General features: G+C 31.3%; 1 protein-coding gene across 1 annotated transcript; it reads right to left on the reverse strand.

Moving 5' to 3' along the window:
• Nucleotides 1–619: 619 nt before the first annotated feature.
• LOC148232653 (uncharacterized) lies at nt 620–21,660 on the reverse strand. Its single transcript, XM_088189760.1, has 5 exons — nt 21,490–21,660; nt 3,758–4,170; nt 2,648–2,755; nt 1,213–1,338; nt 620–1,149 (listed from the first exon to the last, which is right to left on the reverse strand). Exons 2-5 carry the CDS (start codon nt 4,047–4,049, stop codon nt 1,043–1,045), a joined length of 633 nt encoding a protein of 210 aa, XP_088045886.1. The 5' UTR covers nt 4,050–4,170; nt 21,490–21,660; the 3' UTR covers nt 620–1,042.
• Nucleotides 21,661–21,980: the final 320 nt, after the last annotated feature.

The raw sequence follows: 21,980 nt of genomic DNA on the forward strand, positions 1-21,980 counted from the left end.
CTATTTTTTCTATTCGTAACGAGGGCTTTTGTGTGATCTCACTATTGCCTGGTTTATCCTTATTGATGAGTGATAATTTTTGGTCAGAGTTCAATAATTTGATCCCCCACAGGAATATGTGTATTTATGTATTAATATTAATAAATAAATACATATAATTCAAACAAGTATTTATTATTAAAACTGTATTTTTGGATTTTTCATAATTTTATTGGTATATTCAAATACGGCTCGATATTTGAATAGTTAAAAATAACGAATATTTTGGAACTATTCGTGCCCCACGATTTTATATAAATAAAAAATTAGATTTTTTCTTTTTATATGCATATATTTTGACGTTTTAATTTAGATTGGGCTACTTTCAAATGCGTCTCTTAAATCTTTAACATATATGAATATAATAAATATATGTATTAATGTTCTCATTTTAAAATAGCCTGATCAGTTAATACCTAGTAGCATTAAATATTGCATAAATGCTATCAAGTTCAAATAAGAATTTTCATTGCAGCATTTCCGTCTTCACTTCTTGAATGTTTGCAATGATTACAAGCCCTTTTTATTTAAAATTTGTTGTCAATTGATTATGTTTAAGTAGAAAAAAAAAACAAGCAAAAAATCAATGACTTTTTTATTGTATTATACAATAGCACATTCAATACAGAACAAGTACATAATTATATTAATAAGACAAAAGCTAAGATTTGTTCGTCTTTTTAACATATTGATTTAAATATCTCATCATTTTTTACAATACTGACTTAGCTTTAAAGAACTATATATTTACACTTAAAAATATGTATGTACAAAAATTAAATAATCACTTGCAACAAATTTGATAACAAACAATATATATTTAACTAAAATTAGATGAGATGTCAAATTAGTAAAATTTTATTTTATAACATAATCTTATTGCTTCAGTGATTAAATACATTTCCAAAAATATTAATTACAAAAATGGCGAAATGTTCTTAGGAACATATACAATATCACTTCTAAAATAGTTCTTTTCATAATCACTAAAAAGGCAACGACTTTAAAACTGTTTATTTATCAAAATGGTTAAAAACCACGGTAGCATCCAAAGCCATCTTACTGATTTGGAACTGTTTGCAGCTCCACTTTTCATCAGTAATGTTTTCCCTAAAATAAATAAAAAACAATATTAAAATATATTTTTTATATAAAATTTATAAAAAAAATTACATTTATTAGACAGATGCACTTTGCAACAGCAGTCTCTGATTCTTGCATATTCTTCGCAGTCACTCTGTACTGACTTACAAACTACGGGCCCTCGGTAACAAGTGTGTGGTATATATGGAAAAGATTCTGAAATAAATTATACATAAATATTAATTATTTTAAAATAAATATTTAAAAAAAAGAATATTTTTTCTGTTCATAGATGGCGTACATATTAAACAATTTATTTCTAATTTCCGATAAAATGTTCATAATTAGCCAATTCTTAAACCATTTAAGTATTATTTATCAATTTTTAGATTAGATAACTTATGAAATAATTATAGTAATATAAAATATAACAAGATATGTAAATTATAATAATTATTCAACACAATTGCAGAATTATACAGAAATAATTTGAATAGTAATTTACCTTGACAATGTATTATACAAAATATATAACTGATTTTAAAGGTACATACAACATATTCTTTCAGCTTACTTCCAAACTAATTTTATATATTTATTTTGTATACTCTAAAAATGTTTTAACAAAAATATAAATTCACTATTAAGTAAATGTTGGTTGTAGAATTAAAAGGAACGATTTAATTAAAACAATAAGTTTATTCCAACGATACATAATAATGTAAATTGGTTTTTATTCTCTTTTATTGTACGACCTTAAAAGTAATAGTTTTTTATTATTATTAAAACAGTGGTTTTATTTGTAAGTTATATTAAAATAAATCAAAAACTATAGAGATTATTTTTGTATGCCTTTTGACAGAAATTGGTGTTTATAAGTTTTCATGGACAAACGTACGAACAGTGCGTGTAAATTTTGATGTATAGGTCGAGAAAAAATAATTATTCTAAGCTAACCTTAATGATGTTTTAATAGTGATATCTAAATAGTTTAAAAAGGGTTTGAATGTAACATTATTTAATATATTTATTAACTGGAAAATAAACATATAAATAGTATTTTGCCTATAATACATAAAAAGTCAATATACAATTCCCATAAAATATTTATAAGACATTTTATTTCAAGGTTGACTTGAAGTACCTTAATTTATTTTCTAACATATTCATTATAAACTTTTGGATACTTGACATTGTTTATTACACTCAATGACTCTTTCTTATTCTTCATCTTTATGAAAGCCAAGCATCCATTTTGCCTGTTTATAACTGAATTGACACGGCCATTTTAAGCACACATACTTAGGAGTAAATAATTTATCATATATATTTACTTTCCGAGCTATGTTATGTATATAAATCAAAATAAATTAAGAAACCTTCAATATGATTACAAATTACGCAATTCATAGTATCATTACCGTCAGAGTAAATCACATAAAATCTGCACATGCTTTTCATTCATAAACCCATTAAATTGCATCAATTTACGAACGTTTCATTGTAAATCATGATCGTTATTTACCTATATATCTTCCGTCACAGCAACAATGATCTTCTATAACGTCTTTCTTGGAGCAATATTCCATATCGCTGGCCGAGCATTTATCGCAGCCGATAGTGTGAGAAGACACTGAAAATAATAAACGATGCACTCGAGTCACTAAATCATACACATATTCAATAAACATTGCCAGAGTCTGCACAATGCGCATTAACATATCTGATTCATGTGGCGTGTGCTGCTAATGGAACATTTTGTGTTATCATTTTTAAATGTACTCAAACGAATATATTATAAGACACTTGAATGCTAAAATAGCGTATTTGCAAGGCTATAAAAATGGATAGAGAAGTAAGTCAATAACGTTTTAAATATAGAATTTAAAGTATTCAGCAGTTATCTCGCAAATATATATTATTTTGTTAACGTAATTGCCATTGTAATGTGCACACACATGTTGCATATAAAATTATTTATGGACACACACATGCAGGCTGTAATAATCCAGCATCGTGCCTGATCTGAATGTCGTTAAAGTCAATGACGATGGTTGAAAACCTTAGTGCTTTAACTATCAACAGATTGATTAAAAGTTTCATTTTAACGATTGTGGCATGATGTTTTATTAGTTAATAGAAATATATACAACATTAAAGCATATTTATTTGCGATAAAACGATGTTAACATGTGACAATGATAAGCAATACAGTAGGATTGGGATCAAGATCTATCTATTCAAAAGGAGTATATCCATAAGCAGGTGTTGAGTTTAACTCAATTATTACAGATCATATCAAGTACTCATCTATTGAGAAGTTTAGCTAGTAATAATTGATCAGAAGTAAGAAAATCACTTGCATTTGTGTATTGAGCAACGATTGTGCATTGTGGTATAGTATTTTTTTACAGTCGAAGGGAAAACTAGATTTTCTTGAAACAGCAGGAAATCGAATGGCAACGAACGGCTCGTTTGATTTTATCGCAATTATGCAAAATATAAATAAATTCTGAGCACCACTCTGCGAAAACAAATCACACAACTCAAAAACACAATCAAACTCAAATCTAAACACTTTGATTTTGCACTTAAATCCGACTGGAATTTTAAAACAACCTTATTATATACTCACACTCTTCCGTGTTCACATTTTCAGCTGCAGTTCTGGCACTCGGTTCGGATATTTCGTGCTCCACCACATAAGTCTCCACCTTAAATTGCCTGTCGATGGAGGCTTGGACTATCTTCTCTATGGAATTGCACGGTTCTTTCCTGTCTTTGGCTTCTTTAGCAACGCCTTTTGAATCTTTAGAAATGGCTCCCAAAGCTAGTTCTTCGTTGGTGGGGGGTCTGGCTGCCCAACATTGAAGACACTGGCACGCCAGCACCACAATCATGCACTGGCACCAAGTCGCATCCCTCATGCTGGCGACATTCGTCTAAGACGATGATATGGTTGTAAGGTTTGGTCTGACATCGTCGAAGAATGCTGTTTATGCCCTGATGATTGCATACGAGCTCTTGGAATTGAAGTCTGCTCTGATCCTGGAATAACAAATATAGACATCTTAATAGTGCATCGTAAATCATATACATATATACAATTAGGTAAATCATAAATAGCATATGGACCACATGTATTGTATATGTTACAGTGAATGTATATTTTACAGTAAAGTTGAAACATATATTCAAACTTACAGTTTTGGCCATAATAATGGGGCACCCCTTAAAATGGCGTGACTCTTTACAAGTGCATAGTCTGACTGAAATATTTTAGCAGGTAGTTTTAACCGCAATTCTGAGAACTATACAAAGGAATTAATCGTTTTTAATTGCTCACCTGATTTTTTTTTAAATATTGCAGGACTAATTGTGACCGTTATATTGAGTTGCGGAATTTCGGCTTTTATTTGTCGTTTTAATTTATTTTATTTAAAAATTGACGGCCCGGCCACGATTTTATTACTTTTGACGTGAATTCTTCTGAGATGTGATAATTGTTTTGTGCAATACCTACTTTGAAAGTGGATGATTTTGAAGGCAATGTCCCACTTATTTCTTGTATGTATAAAAAGGGCTTAAGGAACTTTTACATCAGTACATACATCTCAAACAACTGTAACTTAATTCAGGCTCATTATTTGCGGTCGGTTTTTACTTTTTTAATTAATATATTCTTGTTATGATTTTTTTCAAAGTCGGGCATCTCAAGGAGAACTGTCAGAGACGGCGAGAGAGGAGCTGATATCAATGGACATCTAAAGACAGCAAGAGAAACGTGCTACATAGAGAGGAAGATTGCCAGAATACGAGAGAGGACCATCCACTGGACATCATCCCTCCGCCAGCTTCCCCACCAGCGCTCGAAGAAAAAAGATATTCGCCCACAATAGTTTGTTACAATATATGTAATATTATACAATAAAATTCGTTACAAGTTTCCGGCATCTTTCTGGCTGCGAAGTCATACCCCTTTGGGTTAAAACACAGGGAAAAACAACTATAGTTTTTGAGCTTTCGTTTAAGTTAGGTTTGGATTTGAACAATAAGTGGAACATTTTAAAACAGCATATGATTTAACTAGCACCTATCATTTAAATTATATTATCGCTAGTAGATATATATGTATGTATATCTACTGATGAAAATGTATTTGGATATGATTTCACTAAAACGCCAGCGAAAATATAACTTCACTAGAAATACACATTCATGGGTGTCTGAATCTCGGTTTTAAATAGTGATTTAAATAATTTCAGTTATTTTTTTCATTTGTCTCGAATTCGTTTTATAGAACATTTTCAAAATTATTTTTTGGCGTAGTTACAAAATGATATATAAATTATTTAAGATCTATATTTACTTATCAGTTTTTCTGGTTGTTCTATATATGAATATTTTGGTAATAAAAGTGGTTAAGTATAAACACGTTATTAAAAAAAACGTACGCGTGTTTAGTATCATAAATTCTTGTGAATGTATAGTATTATTTATGAGACTCAAATGACTGGAATTATGGAACACATCGTATTTTTGCATAACATACGTTTAAGTAATAGAAAAAAATACACGAATTCATACATGCATACAATTTATTCAAATAATGACTTTTGCTCATTCTTTGAAGTTCAATTATAGTAAATTTCTATTGTAATTTATACATGTGAGAATGTTTAAAAAATATGTATGTATATTGCATGACTTAATTGTATATCAGATTATTTACATTGCAAATATTATTTATTTTATCTCACATCCTTTTATTTTAATTACATCCTTTGAGTTCATAAATAAACCGTTACATATGACGTAATGTAAATGATTTTTTAGATTACATTACATTTCATATTATACAAGTTTTATTTTATTTATTACGCAAATGAAGATTAAAGACTGAACACATGCAAAAAGAGTTGATACAAATGTTTTGCTTCATAGCTGGATTTAAATATATAATTTTAACAAATATTCTACAACATTTATGTTATCAATATAAAAAAAACAGATTCATTTATAACTCTCTGAAATTACTCGTTATTAAAATAACATAAATATTTTATTAATGGTCTTAAAATTATGAAGTTAATTCAATAACTATTTTTGTTCAAAGAAATTGAATATATGAAACTTATTTTTTTATCTAGTATACAGAAGCGCAAGAAGATTATGCATACATTCCTTAAATGTATCGAAATCAAACTCTTCAATGTAAGGCATGCACTCATATTTATCTTATGTACACGTCACACGTCATTCTCATCACGCGTTGATTATCCGGCAATCGTCAAGAGACTGAGAGAGCACGTGATCCGCGTCGCTTGGCACTCACTGACGGCTATTGAGTCTGTTTCCTGTTCGCCCCTGCTGTCGTCACAAATATGATATTTTAATTGGTATTTGATTATTGTTGATTTTTTTTCAAATATATTTTTAATTTTACGACCTCAAAAAGAGGGTGTTGGGATCCATTGCTTGCACTACACTTTCTGGAAGTTGACCAAGCTTGGCCAAGGACGGAGAATATAGTGGGTTAATACTAGTATAATACTTCGGTCGAGTTCGGTTCCGCCCGCTCTAAAATCTTACTAGGTTACCAAGAACAGGAGGTAAAGTGAGAGTAGGGTAATTCAGTCGACTTGGCCAGCTTCAAGCGCTTCCGAACATTGTCGGCAAAAGGACAGAAGTCGGAGCTGCTTTTTCAAACGCGAACGATGAAATACTTCCTCTTTCGCTCTCTCGCGTGTTAAGTGACGAGAGTGAGAGAGATAATGATATAGTTTTTTGCAAACTAAGATAGAACGAGTAGCTCGGTTCAATTTCAGTATGCGCGAAGGCGTCCTATGGTCAACACGCATGTCGAGCGCTGCATCGTGGTCACGTGGTCAATTTATAATACCACATGCTTATCGGGGACTTCAACAGACTCTCACTGACATCTTTGAATATTTTAGGGCACCAAAAGGGATTAATTATGTTTTTAATAGTATATTCTTTAAACAGATATCATTATTATATTTTTTTCATATATTATTAAATAATTAGTGGTACTTAATTTGGTAAAAAAAATCGTTTCGAATATCCTTATATATTTTCCTAGATAGGTTTATATAAATGTCACACCATAACGAATTCTTATTTAGAATCGATGGCGACAAATTTTAGGATAGTCACAGATGTGGTGTTCGTATTCTGAAGTATCATTTGTATGCCTTATGGCATTTTGTAAAAGCCGACAAAGATTTTGCGTAAATTGAATATTTACGACTGAAAAGTTTTCACTGATATTGTATTGGTGAGTGCCCACACAAGCTTTTATAATTATCAGTGGCGTAATTTTAATAATATGACAATTTAAAAATTGCGATTATTTGGCACATTTTTGGATGGCGCGCAAATATGCCAGCTGTACTTGACAGAAGCCGCCGTCCGGACGTCATATGAAATTTGCGGCAGTGTGGTCGCTTAGTCGAAGTCGTAGGTCTCGGCCAACTTCAGTTGTAACTTCGGTTCGGACAACTTCCAGAGAGTGTAGTGCAGGCATATGGATTGCGCACCACTGCTCTAGATCAGTGTTCGATAACCGTAATACATGTGAGTGGCACAATCATTTTCAAGTACTGGACACTTATTCACATGAAAATGGTTATCGCTGAACTCACTCACACCGTGAAACAGTAGCAAATATGTACACGCAAGAGGATATTATTAGGTGCATAGACTGCAATGATTGACGCACGAACACTCAAGCATTTGTACAAAATGATTGGCGTACTAGAAATTATATTAATATTATTTTTTAATATACAGAAAAAAATAATGAATTTTCTGTGCTACCTACTAGTACGCGTGCCTATAAAATCACGATTACGTCCTTTATGCCTGAGCGTTACGACTAGGATGTCAGCACTTGAGAACGCTCCCCTCACACGAGTCATCCAATTTTCAGTGATAGCTACGATGAGCAACAATCTCTTTTGAGTGTTCAAAACTATATTTTTTAGCTTGAATTTTAGCAGTAATGATTGAACCCAAGCGAGTGGAAAATATCTGTAGTTTAATTTCAGATATATATCAAAGTACACATAATAGTATATATATCTGAAATGAAACTGCAGATATTCATAGAAGGCTTATCATCAAATTAAAGCAATACATACATATATTATTATTTCAGTATTATCTTGCACAAACATTGACCACATTCCTAACCCGCATGATAAATAAATTCAAACCAATATTTTTACTGTCACACATGCCTCGGAAGGTCACCATCATACGGCAATAACATCTAATAACACCACACATTTCCAGCATTAGCTCTCGAATCCAACAATGCCCTTGCAAATGTGGAAAAAAAATCATTGCACGCAAGAGACAAATTTTACAAATTACTGCAATTTTACCGACGATACTGCAGAACTTCGGGCGCAGCTACATAAACCAGACTAGGAAGAAAACAGACACCAGAAGGCCCCGAACGAATTCCAAAAATGATGAAATGGGTCAAACTGAAAGCACCTGTTGTTCCGCTCGAAATTTCCTATATTAAAATTAATATTGCCTGACCGCATCCGCCGAGCGAAATGGTGTAAATCTTTGGGAGCTTTGTTCTCGAATAAATAAATATTGAAACAAAAAATAATACATATAGGCTAAGTGATGTATTCCATACTGTCAAAGATATAAATAAAGATTTGGAGAGTGATGATGAAAAAATGATATTGCGGCTTTCTGTTTCGTAGAAAATGCATTTCTGCACGCGATCCATTTGCTTCTCTGTCGCAATTAATTGCTATTGTGTTTCAATTTTGCAATTGGAAGACGTCAATTTTAGTGCGTGGACGCACGCCACAATAGTATATTTTTCTTTGTTGTGTTTTATGTTATTATTTTGATCGCGGCTATTAGCGTGTCAACCAAAATGCAGAACTAATTGGGCGCTCACCAAAAATAATACACTCCACATTTTTTAGGTCTGATATCGTAGTTCTTTTATATATGATATTATAAATATACTAGACGAACATAGAGGAATGTCTGTTTAAGTTACATTTAAAATTTTATCATAAAATTGATTACTATCAAATCGGACACAATTTTTGTAGCGACTCGAATATCGAAAACTTTACATTTTTCATCTTAAAAATCAAAATTATAATTATAGTATAAAACTAATTTTATACTACGTATCATAAAATTTATTATTCAGTATTATTTAAAAAAAAATATTAACGACATATTTGAAACCGTTGTTTAGTTATATATACATTATCTTATCTTTATGGCAAAAATCTAAAAATCTTACAGTGCATATACATAACTTTATATATTTTTCTTACTATATTTCTAACTTTTAAAATAATAAAACTAATCTCTAGAAATAAACTTAATAAAGAGATTTAATAATATTTTAAAATGTACGAAAAACGACGACGCAATGAAAGATTACGAGTGCGAAGTGCAAGATTATGAGCGCGTTTGGCGAAACAACCGCACATATGCTTAGATACATACATTATTATTAATTTCATAATTTGCTAATTTTTAAGCAGTTCTTAAATATAGAGGATTCGCTAAAAGATAACGCCATATTCGATAATAATATATGACGTTCATAAACAATTGCACCTAAAAAACAAATTTTCTAAGCACAGCTGTATAACGTCATATTTATTTATTTTTATTAAATCTTCCGTTGTAACCTGGTGGGCGTAAGCCGAATATGTTACAACTGAGTAAGTCAATCAGACCTACAAGTAAGTATTAACCACCAGATTGAAAGTGAAATATATTATTAATTATAAATTATTTATAGTCAACAGCTGGGCCAGTTTTTTTTTTAAATAATAGCGCATTTTTATAAATAAAAATTCGAATGCCGCTGCCGGGGCTCGAACCCACAACCTCACAGTTACTAATCTGAGACGTTACAGACTACGCTTTGATAACATATCATTAAATACACAGACCCGAAATTTGCGTTACAAAAAATGCCGCTAGCAGATAATAAAAGGGATACAATCACAAAAAAACGTGCTGCTATTTTTAACGAATTCTGCAGTGACGCTAGTTTTTTTTTGTTAAATGATAAAATATATAGAAATGTACATCAGCCAATACAGTATTAAAATCAGCTCATACTTTTACACATATTTTACATATGAATAAGGTTATTTAGTCATTGAGTTGATTGATCTCCGTTGATTCATCAATTGAAACGATACTGTAATTTAATAAAAATTACATTCTTTATTACAAGTAAAGAGACTGGTTTCAAACTTTTTTGCATATTTGGTCAAAGTACCTGAAATGAAGCATAAAGATTAAAGGTATACAACACGGCTTTTATCGACCAACGGCAATCTGTTCTAAAACTCTCCACCATTTTTTAATTGGCCATTCTACCGAAAGGGGCGGAAAACAAAATTTTCTATGAAGGGGGTCATACGGTAAAAATCACTATGGACATTCACAATTGTCATTAGAACTTTGACCAAGAGAAGGCCGACTCAACTTTAGACCATCGAAGATCATAGGAGTCGCCGCTTCTCTCTTCGCATCCCCTATTCCATTTTAGACGTTGAATCCCGCTTTAGAGACTCCTAGAATTTACGGACGCACCCATGGAAAACTTTACATATACTTAACAAACACAAACTGTATGTAATAATTAAATAAACACAAGCCCTTTGTTTTAAGATTATACTAATACCATATTCAATAAAATAATTTAAAAAAAATCAATAATTTTCCTCTCTACTTTATTTGTGTTTCGAGGTAAAAAATACATATGAGCCACTTTTTCATTACATTTACATCTCATCATAATCTGTCGGCTTTTCTATGCACATTCATCAATCCCTAACTCATCTTCATATAATTATATATATACATACAGAGTGCAACGTTTTACGTGAAAAGTTCCCAAGTCGCATTATTTCACGTGCGATTTAACGCCTTACGGTAAGGGTCGTGTCTACGCCGATAAACCCAAAATGTTGGAGCGCATAAAAACCAACATCACTCACGTTTTTTCCCAAGAAAACGCATGGATCTTAATTTCAAATATTCCTCATGTATGCACATAACAATGTACAGTTAAGAAGCAAATTATACCTTACTTCAGTATCTTAGATTTTGATCTCATTATATAAAATATTATGCTTTATCCGAATATTATATATAATACAATTCTCCCTCAATCCATTCTCTGGACATTACAAGTTTTGATACACACATTTTATGAATCACCTCATGAATTATTCAGCTTCGATCCGTTCCAAGTATAGCGGAATACCTAATGAAACCGTTTCGCGTACTACGATTTGAGTGCAGGACCAACCAGCAACAGGAATCGAACCACCTGTGCGGATGGATTCTTGCCAGGTGCATCATTCCTACAAGCCTTGGGCGCTCAAAAGGACATATAATTATCCATTATTGTCGGAACCTAATGGCGATGAAAGTGTGACGGCGTGAACCGCATACCAAAACAGAAACAAAGTCTAGATCGTCGACCTATGGTGTGTGACAAGAGTAGGAGAATTCGCGCATCGGAATGGAATAATCCATGGAGTTGATGTATCATCTTATTAACGAGAAGAACTCGTTGAACTGATCATGAAACGCAATTGACATGGTGCTAAACAATGTGACGGTCGTGTGAATTGGATCATTTAATATGTCACTTTTTATTATGCTTGAGATAATTTATAATCTAGATATATGTATATTGTATGTGTCGTCTTGTAGGAAGACGACATTATCCAATGGCGTATTGTATAAATCAAAACCAAGACAAAGATGTGTCAAATATTGGCATACATATTTTCAAACAAAAAGTCTATAAAGCTTATCAAGAAGTAGGCCTGGAAAAACAACGATTCCGGGCCTCAAAACAAAAACGGACTAATCCCAGACAACATCTAAACAATGCAAAATGATCTGCTGAACAAACCATTCACATTCGTGTTAAGCTACCATGTTTTTTTTATCATTTATGTATATACACAATATTATCTATCGATTACATCCGAAAGGTCAATTAAACAATCGGCCATCTATCAAATCCTGTTATTGTGCAATATCCAACATGAATATTCAATTAACGCACTATTGTTAGCAATTACTTGAAACAACGCATTTTTTATTTCGCCTACTTTCAAGAGCTCAAACACACCAAATCATCAAAAGCTTAATCGATCGGAATAGAGATCAATTGGTTACTACACGCCTCAGCTCAATATAATCATTTTTAAGGACTAGTACATATTAGTTGCTCACACATGTAGAATTGTACCTCTTTTTACCACTCACTATTCTAGTAGCTTTTGTGCTTTTGTGTACAGGTTTAGGAGGGTCCCCTCTTTATGGACGTATGCGAGTATATGTATGTGTGCATTGGCAATGATGGGAAACGGAAACGACAGCCATCTTATGAGACATGGTGTACCTCTTATGGTTATTTTGTTCTACATACAGTGTGGAGTTATCCCATTGCATCACACAATTGTAACCGTGTCGAGACAATTGCTGGCTTGACCCTAGAAGGTTACTGATTTAGACTTTTTTAATTGATATGGCCCTTGTCTTGTGTTATGCAATATACACTGTTCCAGATAATCTCTTTGTGAGGTTAAAAAATATAGGACAGAGATCATTAAACTAATTTTTAACGGATCAAAAATATTTAGCAAAATTATCAACTAGTTTTTTATGCCAAAGGGGAGAATTTTAAAACCGGTTTTAACAATGTATTTGAAGTAGAGTCATTGCAAGATGCTCAAAATTGTGTTACATAATCTAAAATTAATACACGTGCATATTAATGCAAAGTAGAACGTGAGCTGAAATTTAGATGACCAACTTCTTTCAAGCTATCCATCAATTTTGACAGATTAAATAAGCAACATCAACGCCGTAAACTTATCATATAAGAAACGTCTAGGTGTTTAGAATCAAAAGTGATTATGTATTTTATTTTTAATTTTTAAGTTATGATCCGTCCCAGACAATGTAAGATACGTTGCTAATTATCAAGACGAACTGAGCTTCAATTAAAACGCTTCTTATTTCATCTAGATAGCGATGATGCTGTAATTATCAGCACGCTTCAGACACATTCTCCCAGACGGTAGTATTGATATTAATTACATACATCGTTATCACTTTCTTTGATAACATAGGAAATCACAAGATAATTGCAGTCTTCTCGATGACCTTAAACGCGAATGAGTGTCGTTTGTCTTAAGTATTGAGCTATCACAATTATCGTTAATTTTAATAAATTGAATGAGTCGTTTAAACGTGATAAGTTTTTTAAAATAGTGGAATTGAAATGTTTGTTATCACAAGTCCGACTATTTCTATAGTTTACGTTATGAAAAGCTTTGTATAAATCGTTTACATTAATATAACAAATCTTTGGAGAAAAAAATACTTCATACATTAATATACATTTTTTAACTATGATATTAGATGATACAATATTAAGAAATGACTAGAATCGAAGCAGTCTGAGAATGAAGAATACCATATATTTTATGTATTGCCTGGGCTTAAGATGAAACAAAAATAACCATATAATTATATAAGCCTTTCTTGTTATTGTTATATTTTCGCGTGAGCTCGATGAAAATCGGTATTTAGGGGGGTCGGTCATCAGACGATGACTGACCGTGAGGTTTGAAGTTATTAGTTAGAATGCTGACGAACAAGGGACTTTCCCCTATTTATATAAGTATGTTAATTAGATGTAAGAGAGGGGTGGTTCGTCGTCTTAGTCCATAAAAAGACCCTCGGGATCAAAACTCGTATGCAAGTTCATAGATCCCACATAAACAAAGAGTTGTAATATTTATCAATATATAACATTATATATAATTACATACATATATGAGGTAAGCGATTCTTCAGAAAGAGTATATAAATATACACTTACTCGATGTTAAAACTATAAAATTATAAGCACAGCTAGGAAATTAATACTCAATGTAATAAAATTTTGTTCCAAGCAGATATTTGTATGTTTTTCAGGGTCCTTGAGTGCAATTGCGAAAAATTGAATATATGTAATTGAATCAGTATGAGTGGTTGAATTGATTTAGTCCAATAAGACTTCTGCAATTTTATAAAAAAAGCAATTTTGTTGTCTTAACTCTTTGAAGAGTATCGCCGTACATGTACGGCTGTTGATCTTTCATTGTTTTGAGGTACCCCAGATAGTTATATATTTACATATAATATAATTTTAATATATATACCTATTTAAAAAGATATTTTTTTAAATTTAAATTTTTTTTAAATGGTTTCCATACAAAATAATACTCATAATATTTTATATTAATTTTATAAAATATATTGAAAGCCTCTGTATTGATATAAAAAAATCCACAAAAACCGAGTAGTATTATAAATAATAAATATGTAAAATCAATTAACAAAAATAATTAATAGAAGTGTTAAAATAAATTATTAAAACATACTAATACAAAAAAGTAATAAAATACTGATTTTTTTATTATTATTTACTATAAATGCAATATTAATTAATAATAAATAAATAACAACAGAAATAATTATGGAAGTATACGTAAAATCAACTCACTCCTATGTGTATACTAACAAATTAACAAATATTTATAAATTAACTCACTACTCAAAGGGTTAATAAGTGTATATATAGATAGGGTTAATAAGTGTATATATAGATATTTATTCTATTCTTGTTATTGTGAATTTTCATAAATTCAAATCTGAACTTAGGTTAATATAATTTAATCTTACTATTGACATGAAAATATCATTAACTTTTTTATGAAGTACAGTCGAAAATATTTATTTTCAAAATTTAAAGAGCTACTAAAAGGTCAGTGTTTGAGAATTACTGAATTATGCGCAAATTTTCAGTAATGAAAAAGTTACTAAGGAAGTTAATTCAATACAGACTTGTTGAGAATTTTGTGAATGGTAACGCACTTTACAGCTCCCGATTGTCCGAATAATGCGATTATTCGGGGTGGAAACAGATTATTTTTTATTGTCTAAAAATATTTAGTGTACGATGATTAGAAAATCGATACAATTGGCACCGATAGAGATATGCAACACATTCCTTTGTATTTGGCACCGATTATCGCATTGTCCAGATTAGTCTCGGTCCTTTTTACAAGATCTAAGATTTTTAATTGACTGTTTCTGTTTATATTAAGACGATTTTAGGAAGTTCAAAGAACAGAAACATATCGATAAGCCTTTAACAAGTCCATTAATTTCATCGCAACTATCACGAGTGGTCCTGACGATTAAGTTAATTAAATCATTATTACTTGTTACAGTCACAAGTAACTTAATATTACATTTTATTATTGTGGATCATTTGGGTAAAATCGCTTGTGACTTAAAAAACAGATTTTTAGATTTGAAAGAAGTTGCTTTTCCACCTTAGATAACACAAACGTATCAAGAAGAACTCAAGATTGCAAAATGATGTATATTTTAAAACACTATTCAACATTAAAAAATACAATGGCGTAGTAGCTTTGTGTAGAAACAAAAACATAATACCCAATTATGACAAGTTTAGCAAGAAAATTACTGTTACCATTCCCGTCGTCATATTTTGCAGAATGCGGCTTTAGCGCTGTAAATGATTTGTTATTGAAAAAAAATTGTCTGGATATCACAATCATTTGAGATTTAAGATTAAAATTAACTAAACTAGTACCTCATATAAAAACTCAAAAATTGTTCATAATCATCAAATTTTTCTCTTTTGTGTATAAATATTGTTATTTAGTTTTTAGTTTTTTATGAATAAAAATGATTGCCGCTGAAAAGTGAGATCCTTAAAAAGGAAAGGGTCCAGGTAGTCACTCTGGCGATTGGTAACCAAAGGGTAGAAGAACAATAGTATAATGCGCAGGGTAAAACGCAGCGCACATCCTTTTTAAATAAAGCGTAGATTTTGTAGCATACCGTGTTATTCGCACATTTATTTGTTCGGAACGGTCGTTAGAACTACCTCTAAATTATAAAAATTGTACAGGTGGTTGAATCCCCCACAAAACAGGAAGCTAAGCAGATCGGTAATAAATCATATACAAATACAAAAGTAATATGATTAATCCAATAGATAATATATTTTGATTGAAAGTAATATACACAAATTTTAAGGAATTACTCGCATACATAACCATGTTGCTTTTTATAGATATTATAAATAGATTCAAAGAGAGATCAATATTCTAATGGAATAAGGTTGCGATTTTTTATTGATAACATTGAACATAAATACAAAATCTGCCAACCATGATCTATTCGTGTCACCAAAACGATTATCTGTTTCGGCTCATTGTGTCTTCTATTGCCTTTTTTCGTGTTGATTCTATATTAGATTTGGTCTAACGCAGCGATTCGAAGGACACCACAGTACAGCCTGCCAGTCTCACTGTTTATACGACTCGTGTCAAATCCAAATATAGACCCAAGTGTATGATCTAATTAGCCAGAACGAGTCAATCTCATCAAAATATAATACATAAAACATGATTTATTTACACAGTTTTTTAGTTGAAAAGGGAAATCGTAAGTCACGTCCCGTTTATACGCGTTTTTGTGCTCACCTAGAGGCCGGTTCTGGCTTTTGATCATGTAATTATGGTCATGTACTTTTTGAGAAGTCGCTCAATGTCAATTGTTCGGTGTGTCTTCTAAAGACTTTCAATGGAATACTGCAGGTAATCAAAACAAGTTAGAATCCCAAACATATATAGAAACCATAGTTCAGAAGTTATATTTAAATACAAAATCGACTGAAGAGCTTCACACTCGAACAATCGATTAAGTATGCTCAAAATTGGAGTAGCCATTAATCCTCTAATTCGATACTTTCACGCACCAGTATGAGAAACCATACTCTTCAAAGTATCTAATTACATTTGCCTTTAAAGATAGATTAGCTTTACGCACGCCAAAGGCGCATTTTCATAAGTTATGTAAATAGATTTTATATAAAACTATAGCGGCGTATCGCTATAAATATTTTGGTCAATTGAAAGGGAAAAAATGAAAGTGTTGCTAATTAAAGCGAAACTCCAGCAGAAACGAAAGGCGGTGAGAAAATGTAATAATTATAATTGAATCGACTTTGTATTGTTATCTGAAATTTGCTGAAAGTCTCCGAAAATCTGTGAAGAATTCTTATAAAATATTTATACTCAAAATTTAAAGAGCTATTAAGAGTTACTAGGAACACGAAATATATTATTATACTGAATTATAGGCAAATGTAAAGTCCAGGTCCGCAGCTAAAAAGGTGAAACCAGTGCATTTGATCAACGCTCAGATCAAAGAGATGAGTGTTATTAGTATGGGCTTATTCGACCAAAGCACTGTATAGTTATTTTAAGATAAAATGTATAGGAAAATCTCCTTATGCCTGCACTACACTCTCTGGAAGTTATCCAAACCGAAGTTACAACTGAAGTCGGCCGAGATCTAGACTTCAAGTAAGCGACCACACTGCCGCAAATTTCATATGACATCCGGACGGCGGCTTCTGTCACGTACAGCCGGCATATTTGCGCGCGATCGAAAAATGTGCAAAATAATTGCAATTTTCAAATTGTCATATTATTAAAATTACGCTACTGATAATTATAAGAGTTTGTGTGGGCACTCACCAATACAATATCAGTGAAAACTTTTCGGTCGTAAATATTCAATTTACGCAAAATCTTTGTCGGCTTTTGCAAAATGCCATACGGCATAAAAATGATACTTCAGAATACGAACACCACATTTGTGACTATCCTAGAATTTGTCGCCATCGATTCTAAATAAGAATTCGTTATGGTGTGACATTTATATAAACCGATCTAGGAAAATACATAAGGATATTCGAAACAATTTTTTTAACAAAATCAAGTACCACTAATTATTTTTTAATTATTTAATTTTATATGAAAAACAAATATAATAACGATATCTGTTAGAAGAATATACTATCAAAAATATAATTAATCCCTTTTGGTGCCCTAAAATATTCAAAGATGTCAGTAAGAGTCTGTTGAAGTCACCGATAAGCATGTGGTATTATAACTTGACCACGTGACCACGATGCAGCGCACGACATGCGTGTTAACCATAGGACGCCTACGCGTATACTGAAATTGAACCGAGTTACTCGTTCTATCTCAGTTTGCGAAACACCATATCATTATCTCTCTCACTCTCGTCACTCAGCACGCGAGAGAGCGAAAGGGGAAGTATCTCACCGCTCGCGCTCGAAAGAGCAGCTCTGACTTCAGAACACCGTCAGAACACTGATAGTATCAATCTTTACTCTAATCTGCGCCTGTCTATAAAGCTGTAATTAACTTTAATTATAACACCTCAAACCTTCCTCGACAGCTTTCGTGATAAACTTTGAGCCCGGAAGCTGAGAAGAGTCGCCAAACTTCATTGAATACTTTCACTACAAGATAAATTATCAACGACAAATATTTTTTTAATGAACACTGATGACTAACTACATTATTAAAGTAAATCGATATTGAGAAAACATACAGAAATATAAGACAAAGGATAAAAATGCGTTTTTATATTTTTTATAAGGTTTCATTTTTAGATAGCAATTTCTAACACACTTCTGCAAGATATTAAAAAATAGTTGTTAAATACATTATGATTTATGGCACATTTTAATTCACTATTTTCAGTAATGAAAAAGTTACTAAGAGAGTTAATTCAGTACAGACTTATTCGCGTTTATATATCGTTGAGAATTTAGGGAAGGGTAACGCACTTATAGTAGCTTTAAATTGGATTTAGGATCAATTTATTGTAATCTAGTTTGAATGACTACAAAAAATGTTGGAAAACAATCGGAAACTAGCCCTGCCATGACACAGATCCAATACCGAACGACTGACTGGCATGACTGCTCATGTGAAACGTCTGAGGTTAAGTTTTAGAATAATAAAAGGGCTTAATTTGCATGCAGTGTATCGATGACTGTCATTCACAGGCTAATTGCATTGCTAGATGTGACGCTCAAACGGTCCAATGTCACTCAGATAAGGATGAGAAGGGAAGATTAGGATTGACATTTTGAAAAATGTATTTCTATGGTAAACGCGCCGATAGCTGCTGCTTATCTGACCGGAATGCTTTTGCTTTTATCTATTGTTTGACTTCAAAAGTTAGGATGGAACGAAAAATAATGGTTCCGAAAAGCGTTCGACGCCCCGCCAGTTTTAACCTTTTAACATCTAACAGGGTTACGGGGTCGTAAGAATACATTTTAAGCAGTATCGACTGAATTCTAATGATGTGTATGACTCACGAAATGGTTGTAAAAATAGAGGCACGGGTTTAGTGTTACGTAACAATAAAACAAGAGCATGGTTTTCGACGGTTTCGCGTGTTCAAGAATTCAAGATGATTTATTGGAGTGTGACTAACTCGATAATCGACTACTTATTACTATTCGATGAGATGCGTATTTAGGACAGTCATTGGAATGGAACCACTTTTAATATCTTTTGAAATCGAAATATGTCTTAACGGACAAAATAAATCAATGGCGTTCGAGTTTTGTAAAATAAACTTTATTGAATATGCAAAACTTGAGGTAGGATTAAAAAATATTGGTATGGTATTATAGCAACATAAATTTTTAACATTGTAATGTCTATAAAATTGCACATTGCGTAAACAATTTCGTTGGATTAATTTATTGTCACAATAATAAAACATATCGATGGATTAAAGTGCGAAATTGCTTACACCATATTTGACAACTTTACAGAAGAAACAAAACAAAAAACTAAGTAGACAACTTGAAAATGGAAAAATAAAACAATATCTCAATTTTCTTGATATGATTTTTTTGTGATTAATTAGAGATTTTGGAGAGAGCAATTTTTTAAGCTGAAGATGCAAAATTATATTGTTAACTCATTTTCACCTAAAAGAGGAGTTAGTATATTTACATTTTAAGCCATCAATATTTAGTAATATATTACACCTAAATCTTTAAAGAAAAATCTGATTCTTTGCGGGTCATTAGTTGGGAAGCGCCGATTTAAAGTATGACATATATTACAGTGAATTTATATTTTTACCATCATATATCATAAAATATTACTGAGAAGCCTTAAAACACCTTCAGTCAAAATGTTCATAAATTATGATAAATACGTATGTATATATAATACATATATTTATGTATATAGAGTATAAGTGCAATGGTTTTAAATATATTTATATAAAAAAATCCTTGAAAATGAAACTATAAATATATCAACTCGGCTCGATTCGTCATCTTGTTTTAAAATGGCGGCCATAAAAAAGCAATCATAACTCGGTTAAGAAATTTTAAAGAAAAAAATATCCTAATACAAAAATTGAAATAAAAAAAATATGTCTTATTTTTTTGGATCATATATGTATGTATGTATGTTTATACGTAAGCACATAAATATTTTTTTTAATAATCCGAGATTCATCGCAATTTACACTTCTGTTCGATATTTCGTCAGTGGCGGGCCTGTGTGTCGTGAATATGGCAAGTCCATCGTTGACGAAATATCGAATATTAAATCTCGCTCGCAGTGAAATTCGGTTTTAAGAAAGATAATATTCAACCTTTGAAAAAAGATAATATTTACTTTACATACATATATAGTACATATATGGGATATATCGATATTTGGGACCATAATAGTTTTTTGAAATATTTAAATTATAAATATTTTAGTTAGGTTAGCTAGCTAACCTGATCATCCATTTTGTTTTAAATTGGCATTTTAAATATCTCGACTAAGTTAGTTAAGCAGCTTCAAAAATTCATACTATTTTATCAATAAGAAAACTCCGAAACATTTTGAAATGAAGAAAACAATAAGTGAAAAAATATATTTTAAAATTTAAGTACCTTTACACATTTGTATACAGATGAATCTACCTAATTAATATTTAAATATTTTTAAAACACCATTGCCAATTAAAAATAAACATTAATTAATTCGAGTCTTTTGTTTTACAGAATGACGTCATTACAATGACCGTAACGGAAAAAGTAAGACCTTGACATTATAAAATTTTTAATACAATTTTATTATTAATTTTATATATCATAATATGATTTTAACCGTTAATTTCACAAAACATACAATGACGAAGACTAAGGATGAATAATTGATAATTAAATTTTAAATAATATACTTCACATAACATTCATCAATGTTGCCATTGAAAAAGATATTGCGTATAAACACAACCCCCAACTTACGTAGCTCGTACTACCACGCACAGAAATGTCAACATTTATAATATTTAAATCGAACGTGTACTCACCGCTTTATTTCTTGCCAATGAAACACTAGTATTGTTGTATGACCAGCTATGTTAATTTTTTATCGAGTTTTATTTGAACCCATTTTTATTTATATATAAAAACAAAAATAAAACTCGCGACACTCCGCCCGAATAAGCGTCCGCGCGCTACGAATTCGCGCGCGCAACTGAACGCAATAACTACCCCCAGATTATAATATGTATGGCCGAATTTTCGTGCGCCGTGAAAAACAAACGCGCCGACAAAAAAGAAGGAAAAGCGGCCATGAACACATTACACTTTTTTTAAATAAAATATTTTCTTAAGCAAAAAATACATTTTATTAACAATGCGTTATAAATGTTATACTTACTGAGTGCGTGTTATAAAATTATGCATTCATACATTTGCATCTTAATTGACTTTATAAATAGTATAATAAATTAAAATAATGCATTTTATATATTTTATAAATAAATTATTTAAATATGAACTGATACTTTTAATCCAA

This window comes from Plectrocnemia conspersa, unplaced genomic scaffold (genome assembly GCF_051122295.1).
Source record: "Plectrocnemia conspersa isolate PC_06_02 unplaced genomic scaffold, ASM5112229v1 ptg000008l, whole genome shotgun sequence".
Taxonomy (NCBI): domain Eukaryota; kingdom Metazoa; phylum Arthropoda; class Insecta; order Trichoptera; family Polycentropodidae; genus Plectrocnemia; species Plectrocnemia conspersa.